This window comes from Capricornis sumatraensis, chromosome 6, assembly GCF_032405125.1.
Source record: "Capricornis sumatraensis isolate serow.1 chromosome 6, serow.2, whole genome shotgun sequence".
NCBI lineage: Eukaryota > Metazoa > Chordata > Mammalia > Artiodactyla > Bovidae > Capricornis > Capricornis sumatraensis.
Window position 1 is genome coordinate 86,113,126 of NC_091074.1, and position 22,319 is coordinate 86,135,444.

Genomic DNA, 22,319 nt, shown 5'->3' on the forward strand with positions numbered 1-22,319 from the left:
CCATCTCATGCAAGTTTTCTCAATTTCCAAACAATGTGAAATCACACTCTAATATGTATGGTAATTATTTTTGGTAATCATTCCTACCCCCATCTTCTGTTTTGCCTGAACATAGGTCATTTGGCAATATACTGTATGTCCTATAAGGTTCAGGATGGACAAAGTGCTAAGTAAATATTCAGTGAGCTGAAATCCAAGTAACTGATTGTGCTATGAACAAAAACCATACTTTCACATTGTTTCTGAAATTTAAAAAACCAAACATATTAATGGAAAAGTTAATTTTATTGACTGATGAAAAACTAAAGTGATAAGAAGTATGAATAGTATACAATAATCAGTGAGTTCTCCTGGAATTCTGTTTTTATTCTTTTCACTTTAAGCCAAAAGGACATAAAATTATAGACTGTTAGTGAGCTAATCATTTTAAATTTCTTTGACAAAAACTGCATAGTTCAGCAGTTGCACAGCATTAAATATATACATTTTTGCAAAACCCTGAAAGTTTTCCTTTTGTGTTGACCTCAAAGGCTAATGGAATCACCTACACTGGTCGGATTCAGAGTTTCTTTTCCCTTTTCTGCCACCCTGCAAAAAGAAATAGGGTAAATTATTTAGAAAGTAACATTTTGGAGGGAATTTTCCTTTTAAGAATAAGTGAGATCAAAGGCATTTTTGAGTATGAAAAGGAAGGAACTTCTTTTTGAGTCTGTTGCAAATCTGAATTAATATTCAACTAAATTATTTTTACATGGCTTTTATCAATGGTTAAAGTAGGTTGTAGAAAACAGCTATCTATTTGAATTAGTCTGGATTTACTATGATTACCAGTGTTTTATTTTTTAGAGTTCATCTGCACTGTCCCAGATCTTTTTAAAAAGTAAAAATTTTGATCAATGCTAAAATAAACAACTTGCTCCATATGATCAGCAAATTTGGGGAATTGCATCCTTATCCCTTTGGGTAATTCAATTTCCAATTCAAGTGTTGTATAGTTCTGTTCATATAAGACAGCATTAGAAATCTGATTTTGTTCTAGCTTAAAAGACAGAAAGTAATTTTTCATTAATTACTTTTAATGAAACATTTTCTGCCTTACTCTGATTCAAAAAGCAAATACTTATTTTAAAAATATGAAAAGCACAAAAGTACAAAAATGAAAATTTAATCATCCATAACTATTCTACCCTCCATTTTAACCATAAATAATGGTTTGATGGGGGCGTCCCTGGTGGCTCAGTTGGTAAAGAATCAGCCTGAATGTGGGAGATCTGGGTTTGATCCCTGGGTTGGGAAGACCCCCTAGAGAAGGGAATGGCTACCCACTCTAGTATTCTTGCCTGGAGAATTCCATGGACAGAGGAGTATGGCAGGCTACAGTCCATGGGCTCACAAAGAATCAGACATGACTGAGTGACTAACACTAATGGTAAAAGGTATTTATAATAATTTAATAATTTTTCATTTTTATAAACTATGGCAAAGGTACCTAAACTAAAATCACTAGAATCACCTAAGTAGTAATATTTTTTAAATTCTGATGCCCAGACTTTGTCCCAACCTATTTACTTATGATAATTAGGAGTGGGCTGAACAATCTGTAATTCAAAAAGTTCCCAAGAGATTCTGATGATCAGCCAAATTTGGGAATGACTTGCCTGTGAAAGCACATTTCTCAGAGTGATGGTTATATGAGGGGCACAAGGAACCCAGACTCATTTAATAATGTTGGCAGCTTCTCTTTGTTCCATCCTTTTTCTGCCTATAACTTCCCTCTCAGAGTTCAAAAACATATCTATACCAACTTTCTTTAAAAAAAAATCAAATAAAGAATGCTATTATTCACTCCTGAACAAATAAAAGTTTTGAAAAGATTTATCCAGAGGAAAAAAATCTGAAGAGGTTATATAAAACTTGAGATGTATAATGACAGGTATTAAAAACAAGATTTATTTCCTGACAGCAGGGAAATAAAAAATAAAGTTACTAAAAAACTTTCTACAAGGTAGATACTCACTATACATATTTACCAATGTTATACAGCTTAAAACTCTTACTTCGCTTCTAAACAAGAGTTTTTAAAAAAATAATAATAATTCAACAATCCTTTTCAGAGCTTCCCAGACAAAGGGAATCTTCCTTCCTGGACTGATGAGATGTCAAAAGCTGGAGCTAACCAACTTTTATGTTCTCTAGTCCACCAGGAGTGGCTTTCAAACTTTTTTGACTATGACTCCACACTAATTAACTCATTTTATATCATGACATAGACACACATACATATGTATACACAAATATATGTGTTTGTATTGATTCACACATGTACACATATACTGAAAGAAAGCCATGACATTATTTATGGCTTCATCCAGAAAAAAATACTCAATGCCAGCTTGTAAATGCAGAAGAAATGACAGAATCAGAAAAATCACTCTTTTGTAACTACCAAAATAATAACTGCTACGAATATCAATGAATGCTAAAACCATTGAGTAAAAAGAAAAGAATATTCACACAATCTCAAACTATAATATCACATATTATTTATTGATTACAAAGGGGGAAGATATCTTTATCATAAGATATCTAAAAGATATTGCTGTACCCACATGATCAAACTTACAATGTAATGGGATGAACATTATTATATACCTTCCCTCAATAGGATGCACTGGCACATACACCACATCATCTATGTAGCACCAAAGACCATTGAATTACTTTAGTTATTGCTGTATATACCAATATCTAGAATTAACATTTTCTAATATGTAAACTATATAACCAATAACAAATTTGGTGAGTAAACTGTAGCCTAAAAATAAAACAGTACATTTATCCTCACATGTATGTATCTATTCTAAATGTATTATTTGTGATGAAAACACTTATAAAAGCATACCTGATATTTGGCTAATTCTGCTTGTAACACTTTCACTTTAGATCTTTCTTGTTCTAATGCAGCATGAAGTGAAGTTACCTATAACCAAATATTCAATTAAAAGAGACTTTTTTGATCAATACTCTGTATTTCTTAACACTTATTAGCAATGATGATTTTTGACTACTAGATAAAAGAGCATCAGAAGAGAACCTCTCTCCCCACATAAAATTTCAATTAGGCATTTTGCTCAGTTGTATATTATAAAGATAGGCAGGACAAGTTCACTGTTCTAAGACAAGACCACAGGATAAGGCTGAGAAGGGGAGAAAATCAAGTACATGAACATGGTAAATTCTATCTGCCCTTTCTGTCTCTATATTCGTAGTCCACATCAACTAAAATAGAACCTTATCTTCCCCTATTCTTTAGGACATATATACCTCTCTTAGCACAGTAAACAGAATCTTCATTCATTTGCTACAGCACGGCACAGTGATAATGAAGTATAGTTTAAAACATTTTTTTGCAGTACTGAAGGGCTGTCTTTTTGTTTAGTCAAGTTTCCTAATTCAGGACAAAAGAATAAATAGTTTTCCTTACCTGTATTGTTAGCTCATTCTTGATACTTTGTGATTCATCAACTTGAAGAAGTATTTCTGCTTTATCTTTCACTGACAAAAAAGGAAAAACAGCAGTATAATCTTTTCAATCACTCAGATACTTTAATAATACTTTTGGTGAACCAAGACAGCAGTGCAGTCAGGCAAAGATTAAATTGTCCTCATACTTAATGACTGTATTCCTGAACCTATATATACCTCTTTATTTCCACCGGTAAATTCCGATCATTATCATCACCACAGCAGTTTTCATTGGAAAATTTACATTTTCTGTGGTGGTAAAATATTAATTGTACAGCTATGATAAAAGATTAATTTTTTCCATCTATACTAAAAAGGATAAGGACAGAGTAAATAAAACATTTCACATAGGGAAAAAAACTTTAAATACCTAGACTAGTCAAAGATTTGAAAAACGTACTGTTTTTTTTGTTGTTGTTAAAATTGTCAATTGTGCATACTCTAAGGCCCACAAAAATTATCTTCATCTGATTTTTCATACCATTAAAGTGAAGTGAGTGAAGTCGCTCAGTTGTGTCCGACTCTTTGCAACCCCGTGGACTGTAGCCTACCAGGCTCCTCCATCCACGGGATTCTCCAGGCAAGAATACTGGAGTGGGTTGCCATTTCCTTCTCCAGGGGATCTTCCTAACCCAGGGATTGAACCTGGGTCTCCCGCATTGCAGGCAGACGCTTTAACCTCTGAGCCACCCAGGAAGCCCAATTCATACCATGAAAGCACTATCAAATAAATGCAGCTCATATGAGCACAGTTAATCATGTAACATCTTTAGTTTCAGAACTATTCACTTGTCTAAAGGTTTTTCCCTCTTTAAAAAAGCAAGAAATCTCTATCACCACAGCTCTTCCAATGTAACACTGTCATTCAAATTTTTCCCAGTTTGATATGCACTAAGGTGAGATGCTGTATCAAGAAACAAATCACCGTCTCTCAAGACTCAAACTGGGAACTTTTACAAATTATACTTTCTACTCCTTCATCCTCAGAATTAAGCACACTCATTGAGAAATAAGTGATTTTTAACAATTATGTCATATTTTAACTACAGTTTTTCTGTAATGCCTTTTTGTGTTTCAAAGAGACTGATACAGAGAACAATTTGAACATAACATGACCTGTATACTTGTTTTAAGCACAATTTCATGAACACAGAAAACTGCAGCCATGCACACACCTGAAATTAATTATCAGCTATTTCAGTTCACTATGTCAAGAACCACACTACTTTCCATCATTCCATCACTTAATAGTAACAAACACAAGCTGCAACCCTTCTGAAACCAACTTCTACAGCAAACTTTAGGTTGTCTTCAAAGTAAAGTGCCATATTTATTATAATATTTATGGGTTTAACCATTTTAACATGAATAAAACTGTTACCTTTTTAATTAAGTTCCCAATTTTTTTCATGTATCATCGATGAAACCTTTAAATGTTGTATGCTAATTCCATTTTCTCTACAAATTTTGTGGTCTTTGTATGATTTTGTAAAGGTTAGTGATTTTTAGGAACACATATTGTATTATAATAGAACTGACTATATTTACATTTATATTATAAATGCTAATATCTGTACTCTAACGTACTGTATTTTTCATGTAATAGTTCTATATAAAATTATTCTACTTGGACAACTTATAGTATGGAGTATGGACACCGATATTACTTATGGTAGCCATTTTAGTCTATTTTTGAGAGTAAGTTTTTATCAGTTAACTTTGTCACTTTTTACAACTGTTTCCCTAAGGAATACTACTTTATTTTTACATATTTAAAAATCACACATCCAGTATTCAATGATATCCTTAATTTCAATTATAAATGTATTTTGTAAACATTATTTTTTTTTCATAACATTATTCATTAAATGATCCACATGGAGCTCAGTGATTTGCATAAATCTAAATTCATCTCAGGATGTTGATATCTAACTGTTCAAATAATGTCATTTCCCATTATTATTTAACTTCTATTTTATCATAGTTAAGCTGTGTAACAGTTAAGTTACATTATAAAAACAGTAAAATTATAAAAAACATTTGACTCTACTTTAAGACTATCTATTCTATTCAATTGGACAGGATTTCTGGTTTTTACTCATATTGTTTTAATAACTGCTATTTAATACAGTTTAAATTTGGTTGGACAATTCCACTCCCAATATCTTCATATCTGAAACAATTTTAGGTATCTTGTTTACTTATCTTTTAAGGTGTGCTTCATAAATTCTTAATTTCTTAAGTGTTATACAGTACTCACAGGAGCTATATTTGGGATTTCATTAACATTTGTAAACAAGGGAAATTGTTATACTTAATTTCATCTATATAAAACATTTTCTCATCTATTCATGTCTTTATGTCTTATATGGTTCATCATTTTCTTTTACAAATTTAATACACACTTATTCTTAATGTAAATTTTTCACAGAGCTTTCAAGATCAATGCTATTTGGTATACATATTCAGAAATGCAGCTGATTTGGGGAGTTTCATATAACATCAACTTTATTAATGTTATTATCTCTAGTCATTTTTGATTGAGTTCCTTGGCTTCCTACTGGTGATCTATAGGCAAAAGTTTAGAGTGGCCACTAAAGTGTGAAGAGTGGGGGCAGGGAGACAGGGGAGAAGGAAAAGCTGAAATGATAGGCCTTCTCCTCTATTAATAAATAGAATCTTAAGAAAATGTTATTCCTGTTTTCCCTCTAAATGTAGTCCAATAATTTATAAGAACTGAAATTTCAAGAGTTTCTTACCTCAGTAGTTGTAAACTTGTATAATACTAAAGTGCTGTAAGAGAGACTTGTAATCATAAAATTATCCAGTTTGTACCACTTTGGGAAACCTTTTTATTTTGTTGAGTTAATAAATCATACATCTTGGAAAGTTATCTTCAAATATTTTTAAGATTAATTCTAAAAACAGAAATCACTTACTTTCACCTTCCTGAAGCATTTTCAATAACTGTGCATTTCTTGCCTTTACTTCTTTATACTTTGCCTAATAATCAAATAAATAAAGATTTAATTTTTTAAAAAGTATATGATGTGATAAATGCCTTATTACCAATTTATGGAGCTATGAATTCTAGACTTGCTCAAAGACATAAATTACTTCTGAAAGAACCAAGATGAAGGAAAACGTATTCAGAAATATTATTTAAATCCCCAGTATAATAATATATATATCAATATTATAGGTGACTGAATAAACAGAGTAAGATAAAAGTGGAGAAAAGAGAATAAAACTAAATTTTTCTGAAGAGTCATTTTTCTTCCTTGAATAAAATCCTTATACAATTCAAAGTAATTACATGAAAACAAAAAGAAAAATGATGCACAGTTCTATGCAGTACTATACTAGAATTCTCTGTTCTTTTCTATAACTGCCACTGTTCAATATGTGACTACTAACCACTAGAAACGTAGCCAGTGTTACTGAAATGACTTTTAATTGTTTTTAGTTTTATTAAATTTTTAATTTATTTAACCTTTACTTATACAAATTAAAAATTTTATTTTTATTTAAAATTCATGTAGCATATTAATTTTATACCACATGTAGTGGTTACTATACAGTACAGTTCTATATTTGATCAGTTAAGGCTTTACTAATCTTTTGTTATTTCATTAACTAAATACTGTTAAAATAATTTTGGGCTGAAATGAGTGATCTACTGAAATATCTTTCAGTTATTTTCAACTTTTAAAAAATGGCTTAATTTCTTTTCAAACTACACAAATGACACAGTTATACATTATAAACAATTTAGGAATTGTATTCCCACATTAACATCAAGATTCCAGAGAATTTTCCCCCTATAGTACCTTTATTCAATATACAGCACAAACTGAACTATTTATAAATATTTAATAAATTAATACATTAGAGAAAACAATATATTTAATAATTATAGAAATAGAGGTCAAACAAAATCGATTAATATAAGAAACTTGTCATTTCTTCTCTCAACATGTACACAGATATGTACAGAAGTTACCAGATTCAAAAATCTTCCTTATAAAACAAATTTGATGTATTTTAAATTAAGTCCAGCACATGACTTTTACTAAATATTATGTCCAGTAAATTGGTGAGGATAAAGTAATAATGTTATTCAGCGATACTGCAGACAGTACACTGAATGGAAGAAGCAAGCATAGTGAACATAAAAGGTAGCAGGACTTTTGGACTTTTGAGAAGCTAGGAAATGAAGGAGGGAGATAAGTCCACTGGAGACACAAAAATATGAAGGGGAAAACATATACAGTCAATTACAACTATACTCATTATGAATATAGAAATATATCTACTGGGAATATAGAACTGTATCCATTATGAAATTCTCCCTCTCAGGGCTTCAATCAATGTTAATATCTTATCAAACTGTTTCTTCAGCTCAAGCCTTTGTCCATGGTTCAGATCAGTGTATATAGGGAGGCATATCTTTAGTTACTCTTCAAGGTCTAAAGCCAGTTCATAAAGGAAAGATTGTAAATGATCAAAATAATCCATGAAAACTCTTTATACTGCTCATAAAAATAACATAGTTTTACAAATATAATCCTGAACAGGAAATGTATTAATATCTGTGAAAACCTAAAAGTACAAAACCCTAGTACTATGCAATTTATAACAAAGAACATATGGAATATAGTGTCCTCATTAGTACTTTTAACTTCACGAAAAAGAGAACACAAAGTAAATACACATATGTTGTGACTCCACAGTGTCCAACACAGATGTTCAACATCTTGAACATCTATGCCCACATCCACAGCCATTTCAAACTCAACATGTCTAAACACAATCCCATTTCCCAAACCAGTTAAAAATGTGTTCTTCCTCTCAACACTCAATACCTATTAATGATGTTACCAGATTTGTGTTTATTCCAGGCCTCAGCTATGTGCATTGCCTTCCACAAAACAACTCTCAGGTCACTTTCCTTCTAAAACCTTTACTGCCCTCTCCTTGTCTCAAATGCAAATACCTTCATATTCCCACCTCAACTAACATCTCTAATGTCTCCTACAACTTCCCATTTCTCTAAATGTCAGCAACAATGCATTTCCTCCCATTCTCTTTCCTTTTTATGCACTGTTCAATGTGGGAAAACTCTCTCTTTTTTGGGTGAAATCCTTAGCAATTTTCAATAGCAGCAACAAATTCATTCCTGTTTCTAGAACACTCTGTCAAATCTGTCACAAATTCTGCATTGTACTGCAATTATTTACATGATTTATCATCTCCATTAGACTATGAGCTTCTTACTAATTCACCTTTGCATTCACTGTGTCTAACTCATGGTAAGTGCTCAACAAAAGCAAAATAAAATATAAATGACAAGAAAAGGGAGAAGTGGGTGAAGTTCAGGAGGGTTTTTAACAGGAATGATTCTTAAAGACACGAGTACAAGAGGAAGGGAAATGTAAGAACCGTCAGAGCTGGAACCTGACATTTTTTTCTTCATACAAGGCCCAGAAAAGCACCTGGCATATTACAGGCATTCAACAAATAATTGCTGAGTGAAGAAATATTAGTTCAAAAAAAGACTGCTACTTGAGATGAATAAGAGATTTTTTTTTTTAAAGCCTGAGAAAGGAGAAGAGTAATAGTTCTGTGGTTAAAATAAACTGTATAAATAACATGTGTTGGTGAGGGTATGAAGAAACTGTAACCTTATGCATTGCTGGGGGAAAAGTAACATGGTGCAACTGCTACGGAAAAGTCTGATGGTTCCTTAAAAAGTTAAACAGAATTACCACATGAATTGAGAGAGTAGCACTGACGTCATATACACTATCTTGTGTAAAACAGATAGCTAGTGGGAAGCGGTTACTTAGCGTAGGGAGCACAACGTGGTGCTCTGTGATGACCAAGAAGGGTGGGATGGAGGCATGCTCAAGAGGGAGGGTATGTATGTATACATATAGCTGATTCACACTGTTGCACAGCAGAAACTAACACAACATTGTAAAGCAATTATAATCCAATTAAAAACATTTAAGATTTTTTTAAAAGTTAAACACAGAATTACCATATGATTCAACAATTCTATATACCAAAAGAAAGGAAAGCAAGGACTCAGATACTTAACATCAATGTTCATGGCTATATTATTCACAATAGCCAAAAGGTGGAAACAATATGAGTGTCCACCAACAGATGAATAAAAAACAGTGGTATAAACACACAGTGAAGTATTATTCAGCCAGAAAAATGAATGAAGTTCTGATATATAGTACAACATGGATATACATGTTGAAAACAGTATGGCAAGTGAAGTAAGACAGACCACAAAAGGACAAATATCATATGATTCCATTTATATGAAGTACCTAGAGCAGGCAAATTCACAGAGATTAGAGGTCAAGGACTGCAGTACAAGGAAAAATAGGGAGTTCAATGGGTACAGAGTTTCTGTTTGGGATGATGAAAATGTTCTGGAAACAGATAGTGGTGATGGTTATACAACAATTAGTGCCACTGAATTATATGCTTAAAAATGGTCAAAATGGCAATTTTAATGTTATACCTATTTTACTATGATAAAAATACATTATCATTCAGATTATATATAATCAATGAGCTAAAAACCTAAATAGCAGATAGTATTTCTATCAAATATTAAACATATTTGCATATAATAAAAACAGAAAATGTACAAATTTGTAGAATTTTTTAGTTTACAACACTAAATATATACAAACCTCCCACTGAGCAATCACATTTTTCAGCTTCTGGATTTCAGCATCTTTTCTTTCAAGTTCCAACTTTAATCTTTCAATTCTTCCATCTTTTAGAACTACTTCCTAAACAGGGAAAACAACATTTGAGAACTAAGACAGTTTTGTCAAGTCTGATTTACAATATCCTTTACGAAAGGTTTAACAGGAAAAAAAATCACAATTTTAATTCATTTTCTAAAGCAACCTAAACTGTTAACTACATTTCCACTTGTACTCAATTTTACAACTGTAACTGTGGACAGTACAAGCAAATAAGATATTTATGCCTAATCTCAAACTACAAATGTAATCTAGAACAATATGAGAGCTTTGAAATATTTCCATCCTGGAGTAAACATACTAAAAGTGGTTTGTGACAAGTTGTTATTAGTTTATCTTAAAAACCTAAAAGAACTGAAAACTTATGAGAAAAGTACAAAACAAATAATAATACAAAACCCCAAATTAGTTTTTTTTACTATATCATCAATTAACACATATAAGATATAGTAAGAAAAAACATTTTATCCTGACAGCAATAAAAAAAAATCCCTAAGAATAAAATTTAGTAATTTTCAGGATCAATGAATGATAAAATATTGAAAAGGATAGAACAAAGAATGTTTGTTGATGGCAATACTAAATATTACTTTGTACATTCAATAAAATTCCAATAGAGTTTTCTTCTTTGGAACTTAGCAAGATAGTCAAAATTTTATCTGAGAGAATACAGGACAGAAACAAAAGTTAATGCAATAGAACCTGCCTATCAAGTAATTATATACTATACAGCAAAAATGATTAAAATAGCATGTCATGGTACCTAGGTTGACAAAGCAACGTACCCGAAAAGGAAGTCCAGAAAGAGGTTTGAGAATTTATTATAACCAACTATAATATTTTAAAGTCAGAAAAGACTGAATTACAGAATAATGGTAGGATATGGGACAAATGGCTAACTGGGAAAAATCAAGTTAAATCCCTGCCATCTTAATTTAAATGCAAAAAAACAACCAAAAGTCATATTTCATGAGAATATATATTGGTTCTCTTTATCTAATGAGTAACATGGCAACATAATTTTATTCCAAAAATACTCACTGATTCTGTAAAGCAATTATCCTTCAATTTAACAATAAATAAAACAAAATGCTCATTGAGCACCTAGCTGCTAGGTGCTGGGTATACAACAGTGAACAGAAAAGATTCTTGCACTCATGGGATTTGTCTGGTGGAGAAGGCAGATATTACATTATGAAATGCTGAAATTAGAAACTGGGTTTAAGCAATGAATAAAAGAAACACAGTGCTATAAAGGGAATAATGTGGGTTATTCCCTAGTGCATCAGAGAAGCTTTCTTTGAGGTCCTGACACTTTAAAGATGAACCTTGAGTGACTGGGTTGGAACTGCCTAAGTAAAAAGTGGAGGAAGGTAAGAGCCTTCCAGGTAGAAAGAAGAGCATGTATTAATATAAAGGCCCTGAGGCAGAAAAGAGCTAGAGTGTTTGAAGGCTACAAAGAGGCAAGCATCGTTGAAGCCTAGAGAAAAACATGACAGTATAATATGATTTTGGAAAAAAAATTTGCATCAAAATTAGCAATATACATACTATTATAATGGCCCAGGAAACTCATTAATAGGAATTTATCTAAATAGATATGCAAGGCCCAGGAATCTACTTCTAGGAATTCATCTAAATAGATAAGTGAGGGGGGAGTATCTATGAAAATGTTCACAGAAGATTACCACAAAAAATTGGAAATCAATTTAAATGCCCAACAATAAGAATGGAAATCACCAAAAATTATGATGTTTTGTTATTTAGTTGTGAAGTTGTGTCCTACTCTTTTGTGAACCCATGAACTGTACCCACCAGGCACCTCTGTCCATGGATTTCCCAGGCAAGAATACTGATTTGCGTTGTTACTTTCTTCTCCAAGGGATCTTCCTGACTCAGGGATTGAACCCATGTTATCTGCATTACAGGTGGATTCTTTACCACTGGGCCACCAGTTCAATCCAGTCGCTCAGTCGTGTCTGACTCTTTGTGATCCCATGAACCGCGGCACACCAGGCCTCCCTGTCCATCACCAACTCCCAGAGTTCACCCAAACCCATGTCCGCTGAGTCGGTGATGCCATCCAACCATCTCATTCTTTGTCGTCCCCTTCTCCTCCTGCCCCCAATCCCTCCCACCATCAGGGTCTTCTCAAATGAGTCAGCTCTTCACATGGGTGACCAAAGTACTGGCGTTTCAGCTTCATCATTAGTCCTTCCAATGAACACGCAGGACTGGTTTCCTTTAGGATGGACTGGTTGGATCTCCTTGCAGTCCAAGGGACTCTCAAGAGTCTTCTCCAACACCACAGTTCAAAAGCATCAATTCTTTGGCGCTCAGTTTTCTTTACATTCCAACTCTCACATCCATACATGACCACTGGAAAAACCATAGCCTTGACTAGATGGACCTTTGTTGACAAAGTAATGTCTCTGCTTTTCAATATGCTGTCTAGGTTGGTCATAACTTTCCTTACAAGGAGTAAGCGTCTTATAATTTCATGGCTGCAATCACCATCTGCAGTGATTTGGGAGCCCAGAAAAATAAAATCAGCCACTGTTTCCCCATCTGTTTGCCATGAAGTGATGGGACCAGATGCCATGATCTTAGTTTTCTGAATGTTGACCTTTAAGCCAACTCTTTCACTCTCCTCTTTCATTTTCATCAAGAGGCCCTTTAGTTCTTCTTCACTTTCTGTCATAAGGGTGGTGTCATCTACATATCTGAGGTTATTGATACTTCTCCTGGCAATCTGGACTCTGGCTGGTGCTTCATCCAGCCCAGCGTTTCTCAGGATGTACTCTGCATATAAGTTAAATAAGCAGGGTGACAATATACAGCCTTGACGTACTCCTTTTCCTATTTGGAACCAGTCTGTTGTTCCATGTCCAGTTTTAACTGTTGCTTCCTGACTTGCATACAGGTTTCTCAAGAGACAGGTCAGGTGGTCTGGTATTCCCATCTCTTTCAGAATGTTCCACAGTTTATTGTGATCCACACAGTCAAAGGCTGAGCCACCAGGGAAGCCCAAAAATGATGATACAGAATCATAAAATATGGCCCCTGACCCCCAAATTATAATACTACATGCAAAGAAAAAATCCTAGAAGGATATACAACAACACTTTTAACACTCTCTTAGAATGTGAGATTATGGAAGATTTCACTTTACTGTTTAAAAATTTCCATTCATCAAAATTGTTTTATACTAAGTATATAATCATTGAATAATATAAAATGCTATTTTAATTAAAAAAATGAAACCACTGAAGTATTAACATGAAATCTATACAATATGGGACTTTCCTATTGGCTCAGATGGCAAAGTGTCGGCCTACAATGCAGGAGATCAGGGTTCAATCCCTGGGTCGGGAAGATCTCTTGGAGAAGGAAATGGCAACCCACTCCAGTATTCTTGCCTGGAAAATCCCACGGACAGAGGAGCCTGGTAGGCTACAGTCCATGGGGTTCCAAAGAGTCGGACACGACTGAGCGACTTCACTTTCAGTTTCTATATAATATGAATAGCTATAATCTTCAAATAAGAAAGCCCTTCTGCTTCACAAGTGAATTCTACCAAAAATTTAAAGAAGCACTAACACCTATCCTACTCAAACTCTTCCAGAAAATTGCATAGGAAGGTAAACTGCCAAACTCATTCTATGAGGCCACCATCACCCTAATACCAAAACCAGACAAAGATGTCACAAAAAAAGAAAACTACAGGCCAATATCACTGATGAACATAGATGCAAAAGTCCTTAACAAAATTCTAGCAATCAGAATCCAACAACACATTAAAAAGATCATATACCATGACCAAGTGGGCTTTATCCCAGGGATGCAAGGATTCTTCAATATCTGCAAATAAATGAATGTAACATACCACATTAACAAATTGAAAAATAAAAGCCATATGATTATCTCAATAGATGCAGAGAAAGCCTTTGACAAAATTCAACATCCATTTATGATAAAAAACTCTCCAGAAAGCAGGAATAGAAGGAACATACCTCAACATAATAAAAGCTATACATGACAAACTCACAGCAAACATTATCCTCAGTGGTGAAAAATTGAAAATATTTCCCCTAAAGTCAGGAACAAGACAAGGGTGCCCACTCTCACCACTACTATTCAACAGTTTTAGAACTTTTAGCCACAGCAATCAGAGCAGAAAAAGAAATAAAAGGAATCCAGATTGGAAAGAAGTAGTAAAACTCTCACTGTTTGCAAATGGCATGATCCTTTACGTAGAAAACCCTAAAGTCACCACCAGAAAATTACTAGACCTAATCAATGCATATAGTAAAGTTGCAGAATATAAAATTAACACACAGAAATCCCTCGCATTCCTATACAATAATAATGAGAAAACAGAGAAACTAAGTAAACAATTCCATTTACCATTGCAATGAAAAGAATAAAATACTTAAGGAATAAATCTATCAGGCGAGCGGATGAGAGGAGATACCCTACGTCCAAGGTCAGTAGCTGCGGCTGTGAGGAGACACCCCACGTCCAAGGTAAGAGAAACCCCAGTAAGACAGCAGGTGGTGAGAGACGGCAGACACAGTGAAACCACAATCACAGAAAACTAATCAATCTAATCACATGGACCACAGCCTTATCTAATTCAATGAAACTATGAGCCATGCTGTGTAGGGCCACCCAAGACAGACAGGTCATGGTGGAGAGTTCTGAGAAAATGTGGTCCACTGGAGAAGGGAATGGCAAACCACTTCAGTATTCTTGCCTTGAGAACCCCATGAACAGTATGAAAAAGCAAAAAGATAGGACACTGAAAGACGAACTCCCCAGGTCTATAGGTGCCCAACATGCTACTGGAGATCAGTGGAGAAATAACTCCAGAAAGAATGAAGGGATGAAGCCGAAGCCAAAGCAACACCCAGTTGTGGATTTGACTGGTGATAGAAGCAAGGTCTGATGCTGTAAAGAGCAATATCAGAGGAACCTGGAATGTTAGGTCCATGAATCAAGGCAAATTGGAAGTGGTCAAACAGGAGATGGCAAGAGTGAACGTCAACATTTTAGGAATAAGCAACTTAAAATGGACTGGAATGGGTGAATTTAATGCAGATGACCATTATATCTACCACTGTTGGCAAGAACCCCTTAGAAGAAATAAAGTATCCATCATAGTCAACAAGAGTCCGAAATGCAGTAGCTGGATGCAATCTCAAAAGTGACAGAATGACATCTGTTCGTTTCCAAGGCAAATCATTCAATATCACGGTAATCCAAGTCTATGCCCCAACCAGTAACGCTGAAGAAGCTTAAGTTGAATGGTTCTATGAAGACCTACAAGACCTTTTCGAACTAACACCCCAAAAAAGATGCCCTTTTCATTATAGGGGACTGGCATGCAAAAGCACGAAGTCAAGAAACACCTGAAGTTACCGGCAAATTTGGCCTTGGAGTACAGAATGAAGCAGGGCAAAGGCTAATAAGAGTTTTGCCAAGAGAACGCACTGGTCATAACAAACCCCTTCTTCCAACAACATAAGAGAAGACTCTACATATGGACATCACCAGCTGGCCAACACTGAAATCAGATTGATTATATTCTTTGCAGCCAAAGATGGAGAAGCTCTATACAGTCAGCAAAAACAAGAATGGGAGCTGACTGTGGCTCAGACCAGAAACTCCTTCTTGCCAAATTCAGACAGAAATTGAAGAAAGTAGGGAAAACCAATAGACCATTCAGGTATGACCTAAATCAAGTCCCTTATGATTATACAGTGGAAGTGAGAAATAGATTTAAGGGTCTAGATCTGATAGCCAGAGTGCCTGATGAACTATGGACGGAGTTCGTGACACTGTACAGGAGACAGGGATCTAGACCATCCCCAAGAAAAAAAATGCAAAAAAGCAAAATGGCTGTCTGAGGAGGCCTTACAAATAGCTGTGAAAAGAAGAGAAGTAAAAAGCAAAGGAGAAAAGGAAAGGTATACCCATTTGAATGCAGAGTTCCAAAGAATAGCAAGGAGAGATAAGAAAGCCTTCCTCAGTGATCAGTGCAAAGAAATAGAGGAAAACAATAGAATGGGAAAGACTAGAGATCTCTTCAAAAAAATTAGAGATACAAGGGAACATTTCATGCAAAGATGGGCTCGATAAAGGACAAAAATGGTATGGAGCTAACAGAAACAGAAGATATTAAGAAGAGGTGGTTAAGAATACACAGAAGAACTATACAAAAAAGATCTTCATGACCCAGATAACCAAGATGGTGTAATCACTCACCTAGAGCCAGACATCCTGGAATGTGAAGTCAAATGGGCCTTGGGAAGCATCACTACAAAGTCAGTATAGGTGATGGAATTCCAGTTGAGCTATTTCAAATCCTAAAAGATGATGCTGTTAAAGTGGTGCACTCAATATGCCAGCAAATTTGGAAGACTCAGCAGTGGCCACAGGACTGGAAAAGGTCAGTGTTCATTCTAATCCCAAAGAAAGGCAATGCCAAAGAATGTTCCAACTACTGTACAATTGCACTCATCTCACATGCTAGCAAAGTAATGCTCAAAATTCTCCATGCCAGATTTCAATAGTATGTGAACTGTGAACTTCCAGATGTTCAAGCTGTTTTAGAAAAGGCAGAGGAACCAGAGATCAAATTGGCAACATCCAGTGGATAATCAAGAAAGAAGAGAGTTTCAGAAAAACATCTACTTCTGCTTTATTGAATATGCCAAAACCTTTGACTGTGTAGATCACAATATAACTATGCAAGTTTTTGAAAGAGATAGGAATACCAGACCACCTGACCTGCCTCTTAAGAAATCTGTATGGAGGTCCAGAAGCAACAGTTAGAACTGGTCATTGAACAACCAACGGGTTCCAAATAGGGAAAAGAGTACGTCAAGGCTGTATATTGTCATCGTGCTTATTTAACTTACATGCAGAGTACATCATTAGAAATGCTGGGCTGGAGGAAGCACAAGCTGGAATCAAGACTGCCGGGAGAAATATCAATAACCTCAGATATGCAGATGACACCACCCTTATGGCAGAAAGTGAAGAGGAACTAAAGAGCCTCTTGATGAAAGTAAAAGAGGAGAGTGAAAGAGTTGGCTTAAAGCTCAACATGCAGAAAACTAAGATTATGGCATCTGGTCCCATCACTTCATGGCAAATAGATGGGGTAACAGTGGAAACAGTGACTGACTTTATTTGGGGGGGCTACAAATCACTGTAGATTGTGACTGCAGCCATGAAATTAAAAGACGCTTACTCCTTGGAAGGAAATTATGACCAGCCTAGATGTGCTGCGATTCATGGGGTTGCAAAGAGTCGGACACGACTGAGCGACTGAACTGAACTGAGACAGCATATTAAAAAGCAGACATTACTTTGCCAACAAAGTCCGTCTAGTTAAGGCTATGGTTTTTCCATAGTCATGTTGGATATGAGAGTAGGACTATAAAGAAAGCTGAGCACCAAAGAATTGATGCTTTTGAATTGTGGTGTTGGAGAAGATTCTTGAGAGTCCCTTGGACTGCAAGGAGATCCAACCAGTCCATCCTAAAGGAGATCAATCCTGAGTGTTCATTGAAGGACTGATGTTGAAGCTGAAATGCCAATACTTTGCCACCTGATGTGAAGAGCTGATTCATTTGAAAAGACCCTGATGCTGGGAAAGACTGAAGGCAGGAGGAGAAGGGGACGACAGAGGATGAGATGGTTGGATGGCATCACCGACTCAATGGACATGGGTTTGGGTGAACTCCAGGAATTGGTGATGGACAGGGAGGCCTGGCGTGCTGCAGTCCACAGGATCGCAAATAGTTGGACATGACTAAGCGACAGAACTGAACTAAAGTGAAAGAAACAAAAGACCTATATATAGAAAACTATAAAACACTGATGAAAGAAATCAAAGATGACACAAATAGATGGAGAAATACACCATGTTCATGCTCAGAAGAATCAATAAAGTGAAAATGAGTATACTACTCAAAGCAATCTATAGATTCAATGCAATCCCTATCAAGCTAGCAGCAGTATTTTTCAGAGAACTAGAACAAATAATTTCACAATTTGTATGGAAATACAAAAAAACTCAAATAGCCAAAGCAATCTTGAGAAAGAAGAATGGAACCAGAGGAATTAACCTGCCTGACTTCAGACTATACCACAAAGCTACTGTCATTAAGACAGTATGTACTGGCACAAAGACAGAAATATAGATCAATGGAACAAAGCCCAGAAATAAGAAAGCCCAGAGATAAATCCACACACCTATGGATACCTTATCTTTGACAAAGGAGGCAAGAATATGGAGAAAAGACAATCTCTTTAACAAATAGTTCTGGGAAAACTGTTCAACCACTTGTAAAAGAATGTATGTAACTATAACATTTTCTAATACCATACACAAAAATGAACTCAAAATGGATTAAACATCTAAATGTAAGACCAGAAACTATAAAACTCCTAGAGGAAAACATAGGCAAAACACTCTCTGACATAAATCAAAGCAGGATCCTCTATGATCCACCCCCCAGAGTAATGAAAATAAAAGCAAAAATAAACAAATAGGATCTAATTAAAATTAAAAGCTTTTGCACAACAAAGGAAATTTATAAGCAAGGTGAAAAGACAGCCTTCAGAATGGGAGAAAATAATAGAAAATGAAGCAACTGACAATTAATCTCAAAAATATACAAGTAGCTCATGCAGCTCAATTCCAGAAAAATAAATGATCCAATCAAAAAATGGGCCAAAGAACTAAACAGACATTTCTCCAAAGAAGACATACAGATGGCTAACAGGCACACGAAAAGATGCTCAAAATCACTCATTATCAGAGAAATGCAAAACCACAATGAGGTACCATCCCATGCCGGTCAGGATGGCTGCTATCAAAAAGATTACAAACAATAAATGCTGGAGAGGGTGTGGAGAAAAGGGCACCCTCTTACACTGTTGGTGGGAATGCAAACTAGTACAGCCACTATGGAGAACACTGTGGAGATTCCTTAAAAAACTGGAAACAGAACTGCTATATGACCCAGCAATCCCACTGCTGCGCATACACACCAAGGAAACCAGAATTGAAGGAGACATCTGTACTCGAATGTTCATCGCAGCACTGTTTACAATAGCCAGGACATGGAAGCAACCTAGATGTCCATCAGCAGACAAATGGATAAGAAAGCTGTGGTACATATACACAATGGAGTATTACTCAGCCATTAAAAAGAATACATTTGAATCAGTTCTAATGAGGTGGGTGAAACTGGAGCCGATTATACAGAGTGAAGTAAGCCAGAAAGAGAAACACCAATACAGTATATTAATGCATATATATGGAATTTAGAAAGATGGTAACGATGATCCTATGTGCAAGACAGCAAAAGAGACACAGATGTAAAGAACAGACTTTTGGACTCTGTGGGAGAAGGCAAGGGTGGGATGATTTGACAGAACAGCAATGAAACATGTATATTACCATATGTGAAACAGATCACCAATCCAGGTTCGATCCATGAGACAGGGCGCTCAGGCCAGGTGCACTGGGACAACCCTGAGGGATGAGATTGGGAAGGAGATAGGAGGGGGCTTCAGGAAGGGGGACGCATGTACATCCATGGCTGATTCATGTCAATGTGTGGCAAAAACCACTACAACATTGTAACTAGCCTCCAATTAAAATCAATTAATTAAAAAATAAATTAATTTTAAAAAAGAAAGCCCTTCTGAACATAACAGAAAGAGAGAAAACAAAAAGGAAAAGACTGATATTTAACTTGATGAAAAGTCTCCAAAAAACTGAAACAAATCAAAAGGTAAATGGAAAAACTAGAAAAAATGATCACAGTCACATGACAGGCATATGACCAATTAAAAACAAAAAAGTGTACAATCTCAGTAGTAAGCAATATTACATAAAACTGGTACATTAAAATTTTTTTCTCAGTGTGGATAACTGAAAACAATTTAGCTATAAACATAATTATTTCATGCAAAAACATTACAGCTGACCCTCAGACAACACTGGGGTTAGGGATGTGAACCCTCTGTGAAATCGAAAGTCCACACATATGGTCATTTAGCATCGGCCCTCTGTATACGTGGTCCCTCTGCATCTGCAGATTTAACCAATCTCAACAGAAAAAAAATCAATGTGTAAATAAACACAAGCAGTTCAAACCTGCGCTGTTCAAGGGTCAATGTATTACTTAATGATCTGAAATGTTCACCATCTCTGTATGTAACTGAAAAGTGGTTCATGTTAAATTTCTACATTATTGGGGAGAAAGTATAAACCCATATAGAAAAGTGGAAGCACAACAAAGTATCAATGATAGTTTTCTTCAGGTGAATGAGATTAGGGTCAGTTTTTCTCCCACTGTATCTGCAAACTGGCGATCATAAAGATACCTGTTATCTTCACAGTTAACTGTGAGAATTAGATGAAATAATAAATTTAAGTACTTAATATAATATCTAGCGAATGTATATTAAGCCCTCAAATATTTATTTTTGCATTATAAGTTCTTCACTTAGCTATTTCTAACTAAGCTATTCACTTAGTTATTTCTAGAACTTTTACAACAAATGACACTTTTTATTTTTATTTTTTATTTATTTATTTTTTTTAGTGGAGTGCAGTTTATTACACTGGCGGGCCCAAGGCAGAATCTCCTCTTTTTTTTTTTCAATTTTAAAATCTTTAATTCTTACATGTGTTCCCAAACATGAACCCCCCTCCCACCTCCCTTCCCATAACATCTCTGTGGGTCATCCCCATGCACCAGCCCCAAGCATGCTGTATCCTGCGTCAGACATAGACTGGCGATTCAATTCTTACATGACAGTATACATGATAGAATGCCATTCTCCAAAATCATCCCACCCTCTCCCTCTCCCTCTGAGTCCAAAAGTCCGTTATACACAGCTGTGTCTTCTTTCCTGTCTTGCATACAGGGTCGTCATTGCAAATGGCACTTTTTAAAACAGAAAATCTTACTGTTATAAGGTACACTCATTTTTTATGAAGTGTTATATTTCATTAAAGTTTAAAATTATCTTCTAAATAGATTATACTAAAATGAAAATAAAAAGATATATAAATCTATGTCCACAAGGGATCTGTAGTCTACAAACAACAAATAAAAATGTGCTGTGTGAAATGTGCCATAAGAAAACCAAAATGCTACAAGATATAGAGAAAAAAGGCAAGATCATATCCAGGTTTTCTGTGTTTGGAGCTGGAACAGGGAAATGAGAAAAAACATCAGGGTAGATGACATGTGAAATGAACCTTGAGCAAAGCTGGGAACGATTCAGCATTGTGACAGGAGTGCTCTGATCTGGCTAGAAGAAAAAACTGGAAAGAGTATGACTAAAGTAATAACTAGTAGGCTGAAGCTACACTGTAGAACAATGCTTTCAAACTTATTTGACAGTGACCCATGTTAAGGAATGTTTTACATCATGACTCAATACATAAACATGTCAGTGTATGTATATATATTTGTATTTATGTATATAAACATGTACACTGGAACAAATGTCATAAAATATGAAAAGATGTCATATATGCTGATGACTTTTTTTTGAGAGTGCTGGTAGCAACCTACTAAATTTATTTTAGGACTGGTTAAATGGATTGGGACTCTTCATTTGAAAAGCTTGAGGGCTTTAGTAAATGATTCAACAGCCACTGAAGCCTAAGTACATGGTGTGGCAGGATGGAAGTCTTACTCTTTAAAAAGTCATCTATTAACAGTGTATAAGATAAATTACCTAGAATTAGAAGGCAGGAGGCAGGAAGTCTTATTAGGTTACTGAAATAATACCAGTAAGAGATAATGAGATTCTAAATAAGAGAAATGTAAAGTGGAAGAGAAGATATATCTGAGAACTATTTCAGAGATTAAAAATTCCCAAACTTTGAGAAACAGAAAAGTGAAAAGGGAGATTCACAGTCAGAATATCTGGATAAAATGACAAAACCCCAAACAGAAA

General features: G+C 35.1%; 1 protein-coding gene and 1 non-coding gene across 3 annotated transcripts in view; both read right to left on the reverse strand.

Moving 5' to 3' along the window:
• Window positions 1–360: 360 nt before the first annotated feature.
• GKAP1 (G kinase anchoring protein 1) overlaps window positions 361–22,319 on the reverse strand; it is a 79,653-nt gene continuing 57,694 nt past the window's right edge. For both annotated transcript variants that reach the window (XM_068974243.1, XM_068974241.1), the window contains 5 exons: window positions 10,242–10,343; window positions 6,465–6,528; window positions 3,485–3,555; window positions 2,903–2,980; window positions 361–588 (listed from right to left, as the gene is read on the reverse strand). In XM_068974243.1, coding sequence (XP_068830344.1) covers window positions 541–588; window positions 2,903–2,980; window positions 3,485–3,555; window positions 6,465–6,528; window positions 10,242–10,343 — 363 coding nt within the window. In that variant the 3' untranslated portion in view covers window positions 361–540. The remainder of the gene's footprint in view (window positions 589–2,902; window positions 2,981–3,484; window positions 3,556–6,464; window positions 6,529–10,241; window positions 10,344–22,319) is intronic.
• On the reverse strand, window positions 4,150–4,221 carry TRNAC-GCA (transfer RNA cysteine (anticodon GCA)). The gene has a single exon. It is a non-coding gene; the product is annotated as a tRNA-Cys (tRNA).